This window comes from Larus michahellis, chromosome 2 (genome assembly GCF_964199755.1).
Source record: "Larus michahellis chromosome 2, bLarMic1.1, whole genome shotgun sequence".
NCBI lineage: Eukaryota > Metazoa > Chordata > Aves > Charadriiformes > Laridae > Larus > Larus michahellis.
In genome coordinates this window covers 70,406,257-70,427,612 of record NC_133897.1, presented here as the reverse complement: position 1 = coordinate 70,427,612, position 21,356 = coordinate 70,406,257, and the positions used below count along the sequence as shown (strand labels likewise).

The 21,356-nt window shown below is 36.8% G+C and overlaps 1 protein-coding gene across 13 annotated transcripts in view; it reads left to right on the top strand.

Annotated features, from left to right (window-relative positions):
* CDKAL1 (CDKAL1 threonylcarbamoyladenosine tRNA methylthiotransferase) overlaps positions 1-21,356 on the top strand; it is a 424,762-nt gene that overhangs the window by 262,957 nt on the left and 140,449 nt on the right. For all 13 annotated transcript variants that reach the window (XM_074575804.1, XM_074575806.1, XM_074575810.1 and 10 more), the window contains 2 exons: positions 3,731-3,897; positions 17,850-17,995. In XM_074575804.1, the coding sequence (XP_074431905.1) occupies positions 3,731-3,897; positions 17,850-17,995 (313 nt within the window). The remainder of the gene's footprint in view (positions 1-3,730; positions 3,898-17,849; positions 17,996-21,356) is intronic.

Genomic DNA, 21,356 nt, shown 5'->3' with positions numbered 1-21,356 from the left:
ATCAGGAATGGCAGGGTCAGATTGATTGTCCTCAAGTCTGCAGGCAATTTTTGACAAACATTTAAGTCAGGCCTCCCCTTGGCAGATGGTCTTTCAGATTTCCGTGGTGCAGTGGGAGAGGTATTTCTATGGTCTGTACAGCACTGCAGGTTGCTGTAAGGATTCACCGTTGGAGAAGGAATAGCAAGGAGGTCAGGCAGTTATTGATAAGCATATGTGGACTACTGAGAAGGTCAGCATCAGGGGTCCCCCACCGAGGCAGCCTGCAGAGAATTGTGCTGCTGGAGAAGCCACTCCTGTTCGCGTTAGAAAATCTCACAGGAAAGAGAAGAACGAGACAAAGGGAAGGACAAGAAAAAAAGAAGGGGATTGTGTGACTGAATTTCATTTGTACAAAGTACAGCAGGTTAACAAATAGGAGAATTTCAGTGGGATTAGTGACTGATATTTTAACATCTTCAGACATTTTTGTAGATTGAAGAAAATTAATTTTTTGGATGGAGTAGGTTTCCCTTCAATTTAAAAGATGTATGCTACTGCTGAAAACAGTGTTCATAATAGTGGCATGAAAATAAAGTGAAATAAAAAATGCCAGAAATTTTTTATTAAAGTGATCTCTAAAACAGAAATGCACATATCTCATAAAAGTGACAACTGCAGGATTTCTTGTCTTCTTCATGACAAGGATTGTTTAGACCACCCCACAAAAAATGAAGTTAAAACCCATGTCGGATAGTGAGTATTCTTTGTATTGAGACGCTGGAGAAAGAATAGGCTGAGAACCTCTTTCCTTTACTTGGAACCTTTTTTTTTCCAACATTTTTCATTCTCAGTCATCTCCAATCACAGCAGAGCAGAGATCAGAAGCCAGCTCTTGAGGTTACTCTTTTGTGCTGGGTAGTGATGGCAGAGTGAGAAATAAACTGCGAGCTGTGACCAAAGGCAGACTTGTAATTACTTGAATATAATGATAATTGGCTTTAATACTGTAACAAATGTTCTGAGTTTGCACATCCAAACTCTGCAGTTTGGATCAATTTTCTTGTTTACAAAATCAGCTTGCTTTTATTAGCACCAAAATTATCCAGTAACAGAATGGTGAATGATCTAGTGAGGTTCACTGCAAAAGAGGAAAAAAATACTGTATGTGATTAGGCAGTGGATTTAAATAGGTTCCTAAATAGTGCTGGAGTACGGAGGGGAAGGGGGTTGAGTGAAAATAGGAAGCGTTGGTTCATTTTATTAATACTGTTTGGGAGGTCTGTTGTTTTCTCCTCTTACCCGGTGTAAGTTTAGACTCCTAAACTCAGGATGCAAAGGGCTAGAATAAACAGCCTAACAACAGATGACCAAATCTCTATCACACACAGTTGTGTACCAAGTCGATTTACCCTACTTGTAAATACTTAGCACTCATAGCAGCTTTCAGTATTTGAAGATCATTTTGTTAGCCTGAAATTGAGAAGTGAACATTCTTCCCCAGTACAGGTGTTCCCCGACCCCGCCTTCCCCCCACCCCCCAACTTAAGACTCCATCCTTGGTGCTCTCAGCATGAATTGTTCCCATTGCTTGTTGTTCAACACCCTGATCGGAGAGCAGATGAGACAGTTATTCCTGTTGTTGCTGATTTACTATTACAGCTGCTTCCTCTTCTTGTGATTTAATTTGAAGTTTCAGCCCACCAGGGGGCTAATGGTCCCCACCTATGCAGCTTTAAAAGCTCACTGTTGTTTTCCATGGAAATGTTATTTCCAGTCCAAGCCAGTGATTTATTTTTTTTTCCTCAGTGTTCATCTGGTAACTGTGAGGCAGTATTCCATTAGCCATTTGCATAAAAAAAACCCCAACCACCCCACAATACAAACCTAAAACCTATACAACTACTTAGATTGAAAGCTTAAAATGGGAATTACTCTGTCTCAGTAGAAACTTGGCAAGTAAATCACTGTGGTTTGCAGTGTTCTAATGGCTATTGGAGACTGATATAAATAAATAATAATAATAATAAAAACCCCAAAGATAACATTACCCATCATTTAGATCCTTTATGTTTCTCTTATTTTTAAAATGTAACATATACAGTTCACCTCTTTTTTTCTGTATCTCAGGAAAGCGTAGGGCAGGCAGCAAACCCTAGAGTATGTTTCATGGTGTGGTACTGTCTGTGGTGAGATGAATTCTGAAAACATTAGCAACTGCAGTGGAATCCGAGGTGTGACTGTATACTGCTAGCAGATTCTGCGTACCTGATCAGGCATCGGGGAGCTCAGTTTGAGTGTGACTACAAAGTTGTGACTGCAAGCTGGATAACCGAAAAGCAGTACTTCAAGAATACTTTCCACCAGACTTCTTACAAGAACAAAATTATACATCTCTCTCACTAAATTATTCTTGAAGCAAAACTTCAGAAGTTACGAGTTTCTTGGTTTACCTTTGGATTTTAAATATTCTTAGTTCTATAAATAATAATAAATGACTGAAAATCTTTCTGAAAAAACAGCATTAGCTTTGATGCTGAGCGTAGCCTGCTGTTCACCTTTATTGTTACAGTGTGAGTTCAAGTGGCAGCCTTGAGTGTACATTTTTGTAAAACTTCTGGTTTTCTAGGATTATTACTTTGTATGTGATTAAAGTCTGCGTGCGTGTTTATGTTTTCCTCATCTTAAGTGTAGATTTGTAATATAAACATTTACATTTTGTGATACCTTTTCTGCTGGTCCAAAGAGTGCTTTGATGAATTATGGACCTTCTAGTGTTTGGATGTTTTCTTTACTGGTCCATTGTCCTTATTAGAAATTTAACTCTTTGGTGAGTTAATGGTATCTTATCTTGCTGGGAATTACAGGAGTCTTCCTCCAGCCACTGTGTTTTCAATGGCTTATTTCTTGCTTTGGGGGAGTGAGGAGGGGGAGATGAATTGCATAGCAAAAAGGATGGAAGCTGGGCAGAGTGATAGAAGTGACTGCGTGAAACCTCATTGCTTTCAGCTATTATTAAAGGGTGGTGCGATATCTTTCCCCTCTTTGAGCAGGAGGATATTATTACCAAATATCAGTGTTCAAGGTCACCTCTCTTTACAATATAAATCAAATATACTACTTCCTAAGACCCTGACTGATGGAAAATAAAGTATTAACTGCCAGGAAACAGGTTTTCCAACACTATCACTCAGTCATGCACTGGTCACTAACGTTTTCAATACAGCCTTAATATTGCATTGCTAATTGTATAATTTAAAGAACAGGAGTTTTTAATAGTTATTTGAGGAGGAATGTTAATCACCGTGCTTTAGAGCTATTTTTGCTAATTGGAAGTTTACCAGTTAATAAGTTAACTACGAGTAACAGCCATTAATGCATACTCTTTGCTTGGGTAATGTCGCTTGTGTTTAATGAATTAGGCTCAAAAAATAGAGCAGAGTACTAGACTTGACTGACTTGTTGTAGAGGCAGCACAGAATTAGTCATTGGCTGTGAATGTTAATCACTCCACAGCAATGATAATTTACAGCATTGTTGTAGCACTCTTGTGCTCATAAAATGAACTTAATAACCCACTGCTACCCATGGGATAAGCCTTCCTTCTCCTTCCCTCCCCCTTGCAATTGAATACCCAGTCTGGCTGCATAATAGCCTTGTGAAATACTGCATTAAAAAGAGTGAGCAGCTGTATGATAAAATAAACAGCTCTAAACCAGATTTGTTAATTATCTCTTTCTTTTATTCACAGAGGGTGTTTGTGAGATATGGCTGACCAGTGAAGACACAGGGGCTTATGGCAGAGACATTGGCACAGACCTCCCTATGCTTCTGTGGAAGCTGGTTGAAGCTATTCCTGAGGGAGCTATGCTGAGGCTTGGCATGACAAACCCTCCCTATATTTTAGAGCATCTGGAGGTAAGGAAGAAAAGAGAATCATTTATACGCCGTCATAGACATTCATTGAGTGAGTCAGCGTGGAACCTTGTGTATCGTGCGTTTCATTTTAAGTGGTAGCTTAGAAAAATTATGGACTTCGAGTAAATTTATAGAATTAGGCTAATAGCATTAAGCCGTTTGCCTGACACAGCAAGTTATCGAGATAATAAGATATTCAGATCGTTTTGGAATGATAATATTACTGAGGTCTCTGACCTGTGGAGCTTTATTATTGTGATGTTGCATTTGTGTATATGTCTAGCGTTTTCAAGAACTAAAGGAAATGTCATTAGCAGGCGATGGATTGAATTGAATTTGTCTTTCTGCTACACCTTAGACAAATATTTCCAGAAAGACTATATGCTGGTCTCACTCAATGATGTATTCATTATCCTATGTCAAATGCTATTCTGAGAGCGTGTAGACCTTCTATGATAAGATTCGTATGTATGCAGAGCAGGAAATGAGAGTTTTGTCTCAAAGATAAGTGGTTGGATTCTGTAATCAAATGAATTTATTGACATTCACAGGAACTGTTTATAGAAAGAACATATCTTTAAAGAAGAGGAAAAAGCAGGGAAGGATATAGTTTCAGGTAAATTTTGTAACCACGTGCATCAGCAATATCCAGATAAATAGCTGGTGCCCATGCTGCTTTCCCAGATATATTATAGAATTAATAGTTGGTGTTTTCTTAGGATGTCAAAGACAGTATTTTCTCACCAGGCTTGCCATAACTGCATCTTTCCCTACTGAAGCACGTGGGCTAGAGGAATCTCATCTTGATAGGAATAAGCAGTTTTTCACTTCGTCAGCTAAAGAATACAAGCTGCAGAAAACTGCAGGAAATTTCCCGGGCTGTTATTTTATTCTTTGCTCTAACATACGCTTCACTAAGATAGACTCTTAACAACACACTGAATAAAAATCTTTAGGAAGTGATTTCGTTGTGTTTTATAGAGCTTTGCATTTGTGTCAAACTCTCATATCTGTCACAACTTTTTCTTCTTTTTTTATTTTAACATTTTTCAACATCTTGTACAAAAGCAAATCAAGTTTTTAGCAATTTTCAGTTGGCGTCTTCACTTTTGTTTTTAACTCATATTATTAAAAGTGTTTTGGCATAGACTGCTACTTTTGTCACTGCTGCTCATCTTATGAGTACTGTCAGAAGATTTAAAAAAAAACAAAAATTATCAATTGCTGGAAGTAAGAAATTTCTCTGCCCAGCTAAGGGGTACTGTAGTAGTCTTAATTTGATATAACCTGAGCAAGGTGGAAAGTAAATTGCTTCCCTTCAATCAGTAGCCATTTTAATGAGTGTGAGCATGTCACGAAGCTGTGAATGGTTTTGATTTATGATCTCTGTTCTTCCTGTTTCTAAATTTTCTAGAAAGTGCTATAGGTAGCTTTTTGACCTGAGTCATATTCAGGAAAAGTACTCCAATCTCTTTTAAAATGGATCTTTAAGTGTGATGGCAGAGTGAGAGGAATTCATGAAAGACTATTGAAAATGTGTATCTTGAATGTTGCTGTGCAGAACATGTGTTATATGTACACCAGCCTTTTTCTACAATAGCAACATCCGCTGTCGCTTGTCCTCTTCAGTGTTTCATACAGCTTGTAGTTTATATGATGTTCTTAAGGGTTATTTAGTCACATTTCTATGTTTCATGTATGATCAAGAATTTCTGAGCTTGTAATTTTGTGAAATAATTTTGATGATTTGTCAAACTAAATTTGTAAATTTTTTTTTACCTTGTGCGTTTTTCTCTAGTCCCTTCTTCCAAGCTTACCAGACTTGTATCTGAAAGATCACTAGGGAATGTTGGCATTCTCCTGTATACGTTTTCACCAGACAAAATAAACTTTTAATGGGGAATGTGCTTTTAACTTTCCAGTTGAGGAAGGGGTAAAACTGTGATTTGTTTAAAAAACTAAATAAATGAAATGAGGGGTTGATTAACCTTCATGTCAGTTGTTTAGGATAAAATCCAGATGTAGTTCTGCTATCTCCTAATAAAGGTATGAAGCTGTGTTATTGGTTGCAAACATCTTTCATTAGCTGTTTTAAAAGGTGCTGCATTTTATTAATTTATTTTGTTAGAAGTCATGTTGCTAACTGGGATATTTGGCTTTGTGAAAATATTTTTCGTGGGAAAATGTACTAATTGTGTGTCACTTTTTATATCCAATGAAATGGAAAAAGTTGTTCCAATCATGTATCTTTTTTAAAAATCAGGCATTTTTAGCAATTGCATACTGCTGTACATATGCAATTGCTAGGCAAGGGTTTATTTCACTTCAATAACGAACTGATAAATGGTCTGATAAATGGCATAGAGGAACAGCAGTCACGTAAAAAGCATTAATTAATTTTAAGATCTGGACAGAGCTTCCCTAGAGAATCACCCTAAAAGCAATGATTTTGATTCATTTACAGTTTTTGCCATATTTATTGGAGCTTATCTGCAGGTAAAAAGTTTGGCTAGTTTTATGTCTGTCTTATTCGTGTAACCTCCAAAGCTAATAAAGTTTATATAAATACATTTGGTTTCTCCAGTAAGACTCAGTTGTAAGTTAAATGTTTTAAAAATACCAGTTTCCAAAGAGATTATGTACATTTTTTAAAATACTGACCTGTAGTATTGCCTGAACTCCTCTATCATTAGAACTGGTTTTGTACTTAAATATAAGTTTTTAAAACATTTCACAAATATTTGCTTTCCTTCAAATAGCCATGTATTTTAATCTCTGGTCGTTCAAAGTATCAGGTCGCTGGCTTGATCGTGTGCTTGGAATTGTCAGATTTCTTTTACTCTCTGCTGAAGATTCTGTACCTTTCAGTTGTCAGAATGAGAGATTGGAAATAAAAAAACAGAAGTGTGCAGATTAATACCGTGAGTTGTAGATGGCGCAACTGCAGTAGAAGCAAAGAATTCCTCAGAGCACAATGACAATGCTGATGTCCTCGTGAATGAGGAGAAAGTTGCACCTATGGATGATATGACTGAATAAAGGACTAAAAATTTAAAAATATATCACTTTATATAGAATTGAAGACTAAGTTGCACATAGTGTTCTAGCAGTGTGTCGAGTCATCCATAAAAGGGGAGGTGTCTTGAGTGTTGGGTTTTGCTCCCCTTGCCCCATATCTCAGTCCTTTGAAATATTGCCAGCATATATTGTTTGTGTTGCTCGGGTGGATCTTTAAGATGTAGCTAGACATGAGGTACTTCAGTTACATATTAATTAGCGTCTTGATATTCTCAGGAAAATAGTTTGTATCCACTGACTAAAGTAACATGACTTTTTCATACTACATGTATTTTCTGTATATAGGTGGAATAGCTTTCTCCTTCATTAAAAGATACTTAGCTTACTTTTGAATAAGCTGCTTCATAAACTGCTTATAGATTGAAATTCATTTGCAAGTGCCAACAAGTGATTACAAGTTCTTACTTTTTCCTCGAAAAAAAGTGTTTCATAGACATACTCTGAGATATTGTCTGCTTAGAACATGTACAGTGGATGGGATTATGACCAGAGATCTGTTTAAGCTCTCAGCAACATTTCCTTTGTAGTGTGTGCCCAGGTCTGTGGCTGAGCTTTGGCCCTGGGAGTCTTTTGACTCGTGAATATAGTGCCCACACTCACAGGTCCCTGGAAATAAAAATGGAGGAACAGAAAATGCCACTCAACTCGGGAGCATTTCATCTGCCTCTGTATCTGAGAATCAGTCTCTTGGTATCCACTAAGAAGTGCCAGCCAACAGCTCTGCTGCTCCGCTGATGCTGGAGGCCGGCACAAGGGGAGGAGGATGAGAAGGAGGAGGAGGAGATCTTCCCTCGGGTCAGGAGTGGTGGGACTAGAACAGAGTAGGGGGCAAAGGAAAGGTGCCAGTGCTTGTTACTGCCCTTGAGGCGCTCATGCTGGAAGGCTTGGTAGATCTACCATTGGTAGATCTGGCCAACCAGTGGAAATAGTATTGCATTTTCTAAAGTGCTCTCTCGCAGTCCTAGCCATCTGTTTGAATGTATACATCATGAAGCATATAGCTTGCTTATTTTAAGTTGGGTCTGAAAATGAGGTTTTGAGATATGCGTCCTTGTCCTGTGTCTGTCCTCTCTTAATATGTTGATGCCACATGGCATTGAGGAAAACTTGGGATTTTATCTACATGGCAGAGAATTTTAGTAAATGGACATGAACTTTGGTCAGGGAAAAACATTTTAGCTCAGATATTTTTTTTTTGTTTGTTTTATAAAATGTTAAAGGTGAAGGAAAAGTTAATATTAGTATCTATTTTAGAGTCCTAGCAAAACCTGCAGTGAATGCTTATGTGTACAGTTACCTTGTGTACTCTTACCCATCTGTATTTGCACAGAGCTACTGTTCGAATTACACAGACTGCCAGATGGCCAAGATGTTATCGTCCTATAGTATCAACATGTACCAAAAGTGACATAAGGTATACATCCTGCTTTAGAAGTAACCTCCAGGCATTTATTCTGTAATCATCTTACGGAGTTATTGGCTAGCGCTCTAGTGAGACAGTGTTTTACATCCACTTGCAGTTACTGATGGAGAGGGAAGGTTGGGAAAAAACCATTAAAAAAATAATAGTAGATAAATGGTGAACAGGACATAGTCTGAAAAGTCAAAAATGAGGCCAAACGTGTAGAAGGTTGAAATGAATTCATGTTAGGGGCATAAGGTTAGAGACTAATTTTTGCCTTGAATATATTTCACTTTTCCTTTGGTTTTTAACTTTGTTTTCTTGTTCAGTATCTGAGGCTCTGTCCAAATCAGAAGGGAATGCAGGTCATCCAGACTGTAAAAGGGCAGGGACTCGCATTTCAGCCTTAGTTTACCTCCCTTGCAGATTTAACACTAACTGTACTTCCAGAGTTTTCTGGGATTTTAGTACAGCACTGTCTGTGAGTGATGGGACGCTTCCAAATCTGTATAAAGGAGGCAGTTCACACCTGTCATTCCCGTAAGTGCTTAATTTCACATGACTAGATGAGTAGTTGTCTTTGTCACCTGTCAAAATGAGTCTGTCTCAAACCATACCATATGCCATCTGTGGGCTTTATCTCCGTTATTAATTCAGGACATTTGAGTGATACACCAACCATTGAGATGGAGTCTGCATGGCGGCAGGGTCTTTAAATGCATGAAGAGTGCCAAGTGTACCGTACCATGAGTCACAATAGTATTTCTTTGCTCTTTTGCTTTGATTTTTCATGTCAGCTTGGCGTTCATGCTCCTTAACCTCACTGAAGCTGATATCCTACAGATGGCTTCCTCAAGTGTGCCCTGACACAGCACATAAATACGTATTACAGTTAAATTACTAATTCACTTTTCTTTTTTCCGTATTGTCCTTTTTTTCCTGTGAGTGTATCCGGTGTTTTTAAGCATTGTGCATAAGCTCAAGTTTTGAGTAAGCTAGAGTGTAAGCTGATTTGAAATGCATTTATGAAAAGGGAATAATATGTACGCATTCTTCAACGGCAAACAGGAGGGCAGCATGATTTCAGGAACTAAAAGGCCTTTGGGGCATGTGTTTGCTTTGTTTCTAGTAACATTTTTGTCATTTTCATAGACTGCTGCATTTCAAAATGCCAATTAACATCTGTTGATTTGACCAGAAAAAATGAAAACTGTGGCATACATTTAAATAAATGAATAGTTAAGCCCCTGACCTCTTATTACTGAGAGTTTTGTAGTGTTTTGTAGTCGGTGGACCATGCAACTTTCCCTTGCTGTAATTACATAGTTGTCTCTGTGCAAACTGTGTTTGTCTTTCTAGCAGTAAAATTGAAAGAAATCTTAGATATTAAGGGGAGGAGGAGAGAGGCAGTTGCATGTGGGCTTCTAAAAAAGAAGAGAAAAGGATGGGGGGAGGGATGCTTACTGTTTCCTTTGGTATTATGTTAAGTGCTTATTTGTCCTATGGAAGCTGTGTGTGCACCTTTGCTTTCTCTGTGTATTCCAGCTTTTTACTTCTTTAGTACTACAATACTCGCTCTCCTGTTCTTCCTCTTAAAGTGTTGTCTTTGGGTTTTCCAAATATAGCACATTTCCTTGAAATTACTCCATAAGACATAGTGTCATGGGAACATTTTCAGTGGTGAACTCACCCCAGAGTGAATGTATGTTTGGGTATTACGGGGTTAGGAAAGGGATGAGTCTCTGCTGTACTTTGAAATACATTTTGTCACACCACTTTCTCTAATCTAGAGTTTTAAGATCTCGGACTCAGCAGGTCCCGATGTCCATAAATGCTTGGTGACATGTTTGCTGCCAGCTGGTAAAATATGATTTGACTTAATAAATGTCAAAATAAGAATCCCGCTTACTCTTCTTGAAGGTTTTGTGTTGTGTTTTTGAATCCTGGGTGATCTTCAAAACCTTGACGATGTTGTTGTTTTGGGAACTTGAATGAACAATAAAGGTTTGCTTCCAGAAAATGTAGAAGGGAATATTTGTGGTGCTGGGAATGAAACTCCTGCTCTTTGTAACAGTAGTAGAAAAAATGCTTGAGAAACACAGAGAATGAACTGCTTTTATTTATGCAAGATTGAGTTCTCCATCAAGACAGAATATTTTATGCATGCATCTAGTGCTCTGCTGTATTTAATAATCTGTGCATAAAAATCGATGTTGCAAAAAGGGGTTAATGTTAAGTAGCACATTGCTTGACCAGTTAAAGCTGTGCATGTTAACTGTACCTTAATTATGATTTGCTCATATGAATGTTTCTCTTCCTTGTTAGTTATCACAAGAATGAAGAGTATTTAAATGCAGACAGGTCCATTCTCAATCTTGTGTTGAGTGTCAGGTTGTCTGTCAATTACTTATAATACTGTCTCATCCCAGCAGACCTTTGGAGCTGTGGCTTACTTTGTTGGCTGGTTACTAGCAGAAAATAAAAATCACCATTAGTTGAGCAGTTTGTCCAAAGAATGGGTAGTACGTATGTGCGAAACTGCATTTTTGCTAAATAAAGTGGGAATTTTATCAGTTGCCATATGCTTCAAGGCATTGGGGTAAAAGCTATTGTCAAATATATAGCTTGCATAACAAACAGTGCCATCTTCTTTTAATATTTCTGCTTTCATTGAAAAACAAATAAGATCTTGCTTTCCTAGTTATTTGTATTACAATAAGTGAAGTTCTACCAACTACTCTACATGCTGTTCGAAAAGCTTCTATTTAGTTTAGATGGATAAACCTCTTTGTTTTCTTTGATAGATGAGCTGTCACATTCACTATGCTTTGTGAATGCACTATGCTATGCAACATCATCTACATAATCTTCAGTAAGACTGCTTGCTTCATTAGGCTTTGGCATTTGCTTAAAAAAAGTTTGATTTTTTTTTTTTTTAATTGAGGTGATTATTCTTTAAAAATGAGAAAAAGGAAGTATAATGTGTTCTAGAAAGTTCAATAAAACTGCACATAATTCTATACAATTGTGAATTGAGGAAAAGACATAAAATATCTTCTACCCAGTCTATGAATTCAATTAGTTTAGTTATGTTAAACGTGCAAGAGCCTGCTGAAGATTCTGTGATATCAATCTTGTCATCGTGTTTTTTTAAATACTTCAGTTTTCCTTTGAAATTTATCCTAGTGAATTGGATATCTACAAAAGTAAGAAAGTGTTTGCCTGTGCCTAAAGGTTTAGGTTTTGATTAAAACCGTCCACTGTTTTGCATCCTCTGTAACCTGCTAAAGCAGGTGCTATTTAAGATACTGTACTTGCTTGTTTGAAATAGAGGGAAACAATAGGGAGGCTTCCTGGCACTGATTCGTCGTGGTGCAGATGAACTCTGGTGGGGTGTGCCATTCATTCACAGTATTATATTGTAGTATTATCTCAATATCACTTTTTTTGCAAGAACTCCTGTTAGCCTGTACTCATTTTTAATAGAAGAAGATGTGGCAAGTTTTTGAAGGCGTGTGGACGGTTTTCATTTGGGTTGGTTTGTTTTTAAGAGATCAGGCTTAATATGTAGCCACAAGGGAGGAAAAATTGCTTAGCTAGCTCGGGTTGTCTATTTTATGAGGTTGGAAGCAGTAGAGAGATCCCACACCTAGGAGAACAGCTGGGAACAGCTAAGGCCGAGCATATGGCTCTCACGGCTCGTTCTGCTATCAGCAAATCACGGCTTGCAGTCTGGTTTCTATCCACTTCTAAGGGTGGCCTGAGCTAATACCAGTTTTTTGTTTGGTAATGTAGAAGGCATTTTTCTCATATGACAAAACAGATTTTTGCCCTCCATCTGGCAGCCTAAAGATTTGATTTTGAGGTTCAGATTACATTGGTCAGAATCGTGCGGGCTTCTAGCTGCTCCAGTGTGACCTCCCTTCATCCTAATGATAGGATAAAGACCTGAGCATGTCACGTTGTATTGCATGGGGTATGGGTTGCCGCTAAGCTTGTCCATCATATGGCTTCATTACATCTCCCCCACTTCATATACAGATGAGGGGGAGGCATTGCTTTCCAACCAGTCTCCTTGGGGAGGTGTGCGATTATATATCCTACACGTTCTTTGTTTTTTACAGCCCCATTACTCATGGTGGGCGGGAAGTGGGAGGAGGTTCCCTCTTCATTAGTTTTAACAAAACTGTTACAGGCTTTCCAGACTCAATCATACTGTGTCATTGTTGCCATGCCTGCATCGCTAGATCACATCTGTTCCTGAGCTGCACTACAGCAGAGGAATTTATAAAATGGACCACGGCCACTTGGTTTTTATCCAGACCATGCTGGTGGTGGCACCACTGGGCTTCTGAAAGACAACAGTCAGCAGACACCCCTTGTGACATATCCCAAACTAACATCTGCCACAAGGGGAAGAAGTTTTGAGGGAGTGCCATTTTGTCATGTTTCCATATGGATGAGCATTTCTTTGGGCTTCGCTGTTGGCAGAGGACAAAATCCTTTTGCTAGGGAGCAAGTTATTCAGAACATCATGACTCAGACACGAGGCAGAATTCAAATACTGGATTTTTGCCTACTTTAGGTTAGGGGAAAGAATCACTGTCTGAACAGCTTGCTGGTACTGACATAAAGATGCACAGATATTGATGTTTATTGTCTTTGTGATTCTCTATGGTTGCACGTGGTGTCATTACAAACAGAAGGATTGATTTTCTGGTTAGATGGTTAAATTTGTGTTGTAATTGCTGGGATAAAATATACTGACTAGATAAAAATCTTTCTGGCAATATGCCTTGTGTTCTGATGTACTCCAGCTGCTAAGAACTGGAAAAAAATTATTTCCTATGTGATCGGTACCCTAAAAGATATTTCACATACATTGTTAGATTCCAAATGTAGATGACTTTTATTTTTTGTAAAGTCATCTTAGACCAAATTGTGCTACTCTCTGACCTTTTCATTCCTACATGAAATGTCATTTTTGTGTAGTGCTTCCCTTCGTTCATATATGCATTATTAGATTCTAGGGAACAGGGGGAAAAGGCAATCAGCTGTTTCAGTCATGATTAAAGACAGAAGTTTTCTTTCACAGTTGCCTAATTTCAAAAAGTTGTTCCTTTATTATTTCCAGATGGAAATAAAATTCTATATTACATTTTTACTTCTAACTGAAATATGTAATTATATCTAGTAATGCAAAGCACTTTGTTAAAAAAAAAAAAAAGATAAAAATATAAAAAACAACAGGAAACAGATGTTAAGCTTAGAATGTTGAGACACTGTAAAGTACAATTATGCATTAGCCCATGATGTCCTTCAAGTTCTCTCTGGGATACTAACTAATAGTTTTATTAAGTGATGAAATCTGGTATTCTGTGTGTAATCTGTGGTATGGGAAAATCTGTCAGCATTGACTAAGTATGACTGTTTTTAGTGCATAGCTGAACAAACCTATGTGGTAAAGTACTTCTGTGTACATTTAGGTGTAGGGAGGATAACAGATAAGACTGAAACAGTCTTACCTTCAAGTTCTGGGTTAGACTGTGGTATTTATACCTGTGTTACTTACGCTTAACGACTAATATCCCTCAAAAACCTGAACACTTACAAAGTTTGGAAGATTGGTTTATCCAGGTTTCTGAAGTAATAATGCAAAACTTTTGTTTAGTTTGTTATTCTGTTTCCTTCTGAACTGCTTACTCCAAGTTTCTGGTTCTAAAAGGTAAGTTAAAAAACACTAGTGGTACTTAGAAAATGAATGACAAAAAAACACTGAATCATCGGGTATTTCTGTCTTGTGTTTATTTGGTTTGTGCTAATAATCTGTATTCTGTTAAATTCACCAAGTTGATAATAATGATCCTGAAGTACTTCTTGGGAAGTGAATTTATCATTGGGGTCTTTGATTCAGATCGATGCCTGAAAATAAAGGAATTTTATTTATAAATATTATTATAAGTATTGTAAGTATTAAATAAATACTCGATTGAGCTTCAGTGCTTAAAGCACAGGTAGCATATTTTGTGTAGCTTGAGATGTAGAAAGTAAGCAAAGAAGGGACTTCACAGTAGAACGAGTTGTTTGCAAACGCCTCTTCTCTAGAAGGAGCTTTGAGTGTCCAGAATATACCTGAAACCCCAATAATTAGGCTGTATTAGGGTTTCCAGATACGTAACTTGTGTGTTGTATGCGTATTTCTGATACGTGTGACAAGCAATTCAGTTTCTAAAGAATGGATGTTCTTTGATCTTGAGGGACTGATGTGCCTCTTTCTAAAACAAAATGATGCAGTGGAATTAGCAATAATGTTATTCAGCTTACTTTCATGGCTCTTACTGCATACAGGGACCTGTCGTGGCAGTTGAAAATTTGAGTTAATTAATGCTAGGCATTTTGTGTCCTATTAGGACAGAACCAAGGGAAATTACTTTAAATGACTGCAGTTGTTCTCTTAATCCTAAAAGATATTGACAAAAGTGGTTGCAGAAGCCACATGATTTCTTTTTTTTTTTTTTTTTTTTTTTTTATATTGGGGATAACTAGGAGAAGCGATTCTGCCTAGAGCCTTGTTTAACTATGGCTGCTGAACGCTGTTGGTTTAGTTCCTCTTCCACGGAGTGTAATTGAAAGCTCCCTCTTGGCCACATCCCGCTGAAGGAGATCAAATGTGAGACCAACAGGATTCTGCATGTTACCATAAGATAAGGAACTCGTGGCTTTGGTTGAGTGGGTTTTTTTGAGATCCTCTAGATAGGAAAACACTTTTTAAGATTTTAGGATTTGGTCTTCACTTTTCATACTTTGCAGCAAATTTTTCATTTTCTAAGGCAAAGAAGAGAGGAAGACAAATGAAACTAACATTTTCATGTAACTAGAGAACTTCTGAACTTGTGACTTTGAAAACGAAAACTGTGGTAAAACAAGGTAGTTTCTCATTCTTTACTATGAATGGTATCTTTAACGCAGGTGAATAGAATGTAGTTACGGGGGTTTTTATTAGTTCCCACTAGCCTGCAATGTGTGGCTAGTTTTGTACACAATTTAAAAGTAGTTGCTATCATGGAAAGAATCAATCCCTATTTTAAGGTTAAAAAATTTAAGTGTTGTTTAGTATGAATGCAAAGGCAAAAGAAAAAAATCTTAAAATTTTAAACATAATATTCTCTGTATTTGTTTGGAATAAAAATCTGGTTTTTTTCCTATCAAATGATTCTCAGCCTTACAAAAGCTGGAATAAGATAGCACTTTTGGAGCTAGAAATTCTGATAGATAGTTTATTACTTTCAAAAAGAATTCACAAAGTGATCACATATTAAAGAGGCTGTTATTCAGAAGATGCCAAATTTGAGGGGAGTGAGAAAGAATTATTTTTCTTCCCTATGTTGTAGGGTGAGTTATTTTTAAGAACTTGGCAGATTCAGAAACATGTTATGAAACTTGCCTTTTATTGGTTTCTTATATCATATTGAGGATTGAATGAAGTGCTTTGAACTGAGATAAGCAGAATAATAGGCTTGTGGTACATAGCTTATGTTCCAGCCCTTTTGCCATTTCTCATGATTTAGAAACATATTTTATTATTGATAAGCAAAAAAATCACAGGTGACTACTAGAATGCTTCATATAAACTAAGTTTACAGTATTTTCTAAAGCTTAAAGGAGAAGGAATGTTTTCCTCGTTTTGTTACGTTATTTTACAGATTATGTTCTATGCCGTTTCATTTTGAAAATACATGCTAGCTGAACATCTAAAATTATTAAGGGCATAGGCAAATGGTTCCATTTGAAATGGACACATAAAATTTGCATGGATGCACGGTGGCCTTTTCTTTACTCTTTTATTCATGAAGCCAGCTAACCACAGCTTCCACTGAGAGCCGGGTTCACTGCACACAGCCTTTCTGTGCATCAAATTGTATGCCCTCCATTATCAGTATAGTTATTACTATAATGTTTATTTTACATACGTGAGATAGATATTCCACTGAATAATGTAACCACTTCTCTTAGACATTTACGCAATAGGATCTTAGACAGAAACTTTCAAAACTGCTTTTAAAAGTGATTTGAGAGAGTTCAGGTTTCAAATGCATATGTTTGTCTGATGAAAATTATGTGTTCAGAGTGCATTTTTTTCTTCTTGCTCTAAAAATCAGTGCTTTTATAAGACAGGTACCTGAAAGTTAAAAGGCACGAGGGTTTTTACCTTCTCTTTGAACAATCTAGGCCAACCTTGTAGAACACAGAGAGAAAATCTAGACGTGTGACTAATATTGCTGATTAATGATCTGGAAAGAATCTGTAAATAGTTGCAACTTAACAACTAAATGGGGCAGCAGTATGTGTTGTCAGACAGGATATCTATGCTGTCAAAGAAAACGGGAGAAACTGTGTGAGTGAGCCTGACTGGAGCGTGCACAATGCACATGGCAGAAGAGCAGGCAGTGCAGCGCTTGCTCCCAGGCCATGTCCTGTATCCTCACTGCATGGCGAGAAAGGGAAAACCTTAAGTGAAAACCTGGTTGTGTGTGGAATATGGTTCTTTGTCCAAGTTCACTTATTTTTTGCAGGGTAAAGATTAACAGGCTGTACTGTACCATATTGCACACAATCTAGATGCCTTTTTGTCTCAACTTTTAAAAAATATTTAAACTTTCTTGCTAGACTTTATGTCCTTAATTGTGTAAATAACAAAAATGAAAGAAATGTGACCACCATGTTCTACTCTCCATTTCATGTTCCGTGCCGAGCTTCAGTCAGGGATTTGGTTTGGCTTTGATTGAGGGGTTTGTTTGCATTTTGCTATTACCTTTACTTTGTTTTCTTTCTGACTGTTTGTATTTGCACAAAATGTATAACATCTCTGTCTGTTTTCAAGCTGTCACCCTGCTTTTAGCTGCCCCCTGATTAATTCTATCCATTTTATAGCCAAACACTTAATTCCTGGAGTCTTATCTCTGAAATGACACAGGTAGCATATTTCAGACCTGTATTGGAGCAGGTTTAGAAATGGCCAGCTATACTTCAATTGGCAAATGGCCAACTTTAAGAATACTCCAATTAGAGACATTATTTGTATCTGAGAACTTATTTGACTCTGACAAGAAAGTAGCTAACCCTTGCCATCTTCTGAAATCGGAAAATCCAGTGTCTGAAAGCACCAACTTTCACAATACATTGCCTCTAAAAATTTCTCTTAATTGGATAACCAGTACTATGTAGGGAATGTCATTGTCCCTATCCCAAATGAAATGCAATCCCATAGCTTTCTTCTTATTTTCTTTAAAAACAAAGTTGCTTCCTAATTTCATCTGTCCCTACTGTTTCAAACTGAAACACCGCAGCTTGGTATTGTTTGGGCTTCGGAAGCATTACTACTGATACTGACCCCATATATTAATTTAAAGGAGTTTTGTGTATTGTTTCTATAATGTTTTAATGCTTTTTTTTCTTTTTGAATAACTCTTAGGAAATGGCGAAGATTCTCAATCATCCAAGAGTATATGCTTTTCTGCACATACCAGTCCAGTCAGCCTCTGACAGTGTGCTCATGGACATGAAAAGAGAATACTGCGTGGCAGACTTCAAACAAGTAGTGGATTTCCTTAAAGAAAAGTAAGTCTACCACTTTTTGAGAAAATAACAGTGTTAGGTTTTTTTCAATGTCAAGAACATGTGGCTGAAAACACAATTACTTGCAATTTCATAATTCAGGTATGAAAAGGAATGAGCTGCTTTAAGCTTTCAAAGTCTTTGAGTTTTCTGTAAGCTCCTTGATGTGGTTTGCCCCTTTGCTTGAGCTTTTATAAGCATCTTAAGTCTCTGCATGACATGCTTTTAATTTGTCAGTATATTCCTAATCTTTTTCAAATAATACATTCTTAAATTGTTTTTTATGCTTAAACTACTATATATAGACTGCTTGAAGTTAAAGTTATTGAAGTCTTCTTTATTGTGGCTTTTGAGCATTGTATGCTTTGTGCACTGGAGAGATGATCCAGCTCCAACAAATGCGAATGGGTTGGTTGGGTTTTTTTTGAATAAGAAGTGGTTTATGTCCTATAGCTGATGTACATTTACATCAATATAGTAATACTTTAAACTTGTTTATGAGACTGATGTTTTCTAGGATAATTTCAAAATTATTTCCCTTAACAACAGAGTTAATTGTGAGAAATAAAAGTGTGTATCCTAATGTATTGTTTACTTATGCTGGCCTGAAAAAGGAAGTTCACTTGAGGTCTTTTCTTAGCTTTTAAAATTTAATATTGACATATTTTGATGGATATTTCTGCACCAATTTTCCTAAAAATAGCTGTCTGGAGAATTATTTCTGTCACCTTGTTTGGCTACTTTCTCTCTTCATCTGCTTTTTTACCGTTTGCGTGCTTGTTTTAATGACTTAAGGGTGGTGGAGTTGTACCTTTGACTCTTGAGTTACATTAAAATACTTGTACGTAAACGAATCAAATTTTCATAATCAATTTTTCATGATCATTGAAAAATCTGGCAGTCTAGCTATGTAAAACATGTCATGCAAGAGCTGTATGGGAATTATGATATGTAAGAAAGAAAAGCAAACTGCATTAGAATAGAATCTATTTTGCAAACTGTATGTGTAGTTTATTGGACGTTTCTATGCATCTACAACTACTAATGGAAATGGAGCTCCTTGTCTCCAGGCAGGTTGATTGGGCATTAATTTTCCGCCCTAAACAATGCACATGAATTATTGGCACTTAGGTTTTATGTGACTATGGGTCAGTGTTAGTTTTTAATTAACAGCTATATTGTATTCCCACATATCTTAAGTAGGAATTGTGTCAGTTTATGTTTTAGTTGACTTGAAACTTGATTCGTTGTTCTCTTCAGTAGTTTTAGCGTTGGCAGCTATTATCATAACAGCAGCTGGATTTTCGATAGCCTAGTAAAGCTGGCACATGTTGGGGCATATGGGAATTTATTAAATCATTCAGCTCTTGCACACAGAAAAGAGTGAATTACTTAATATCCAAATTTAAAACAGCTGGTCATTGAATATACAGTAATCTATGACATACGTCTTTTTCCACAGGCTTTTTTTGTAATGAACTTAACAAGGAAGAAATAATTGGCTTGATGTCTTATTTTTAAATAATAATAAACTTTATTTATCCTGCTTATTAAGAAACTACCAAATTATCTAGTAGTTCCTGTTAGAAAACAGTCTGCAAACACCGAGATGGAAAATTCTTTCTACCATATGGCAGCAGGATGAGGAAGCTATGCAAGGCAGAGAAAATGTTTTGGATATTTGAACATGTGCACATCTGTAAAACTAATAATTTTTCTTTCCTTTTGCACTTAAGATCATAGTGTCTTCATTTGTAGTCTCTCCTCTTATGGCAGCAGCCAGCTATTACATTCCCATATAGATATTCCCATAAAGATCTCAGCACAAAGATTGCCAGGACTTAACATCGCTGCAGACAACTGCAAAGCCTAGAGCCAGAATAGCTAAAATTAAATACGTGTTTGAACTACTTTAATAGCCAAAAGGGATTATTTCCATCTTCTATTTATCAAAAAGGAAAAATAAAATTAAAGTAGAACCTCCTATATCTCCTTTCACTGTTCGTAGAGCCATAAAGTCATCTAGAAGCTTCCTACACAAAGTGTTACAGGGTCTTATCAGTAGATTCGTAATGGCACATTCATGTCTAAAATCTGACATCTGCTCTGGTAGTATATCCACCTAAAACTCTATTAAACCAGTAATTCTATAGGCTAACCTGCTGAAGAAGTAATTGTATGGTTATCAGTTAAGTGCTTACTAACTTGAATTCAAACATCTAAGAAAATAAAAATGAAGTACAGCAGGTAAAAATGAAGGGAAGAAGGAAAAGAATAAGCCATGTCATCTTTTTGGGTTTGGAACCCCAAAGATACCAAGTGATTCCTGAATCTTTCTTTTATCAGTCAGGCCAAGAAAACACTCAGGGGCTTTTTTCTTCCAGAAGGGGCAAACAACTTTGCTTCCTCTGGAGAGCCAGGAGTGATTGCAGAGGTATCTCCTGAAGGTGGATATTTATTCATATCCTGCTGAGCACAGAATGCCATACAGAGAAGGCAGAGTTCTCCAGAGCAGTTACTTGTTGTTGTTGTTGAAACTCACTTAAGTTCAAGTATTCAGAAAAATACTGTGGTGCAGTTGATAGGTCGGTAGCTGATCTACAGATCTAATATATGTGTATATAGCTATATAATTAATGAAAATATATTTGTAAAATATTCTAGAGAGCAACAGCATAAAGGAAATGAGGATGTGCTGATTAATTTAGAAGGTGTTCAACTTGTACATAGTTGTAGGGACTAGTCCCCTAATCTGTATTCTTTAGGGACTAATGCAGCAGTCTGGAAGGACTGTTCCCAAGACTGATTTCTGGATGAGATATTAATTTCAACTTGTTTGCAACTATTAATACAGGAGCTTTAGAAATTGCTGCTAAGAAAATTTAATCCAGAGACCAATTTAGTCTTATATCAGAAAGCCTTTTAATTGTGGTGTCATTATATCAAAATGTGAGTTGTTTTTCAAGTGATCTCAACTTCCAAGATTCAGCATAAATTAGATTTCTGAAAGGTGATGTTTGTAGGTGCAAAAAGAGCAAGACTGCTTTAATTATCTCCAAGTTTTGGAACTTAATCCCCTGGAATTTACTTTTGCTGATAAAAGCAAACAATTGGAATATATTTTAGTTAAAGAAACCTGAGATCTGAATGTCATAGTCTGTAATTACTTGAATAATCAGCAATGTGAATATATACCCATTAAAAAATCCTTAGACTGGTAATGTGTTTTCCAAATTTCTTGTTTGCTGTTGTTGACCATACTACTCTTTTTTTTTTACCTTTTTGGTTTGTGAAGCAATTATGATGTTCATCAAAGTTTATATAAATCTTTCCCTATTAGTGCTGCTTGATAAGATAAGCTAAT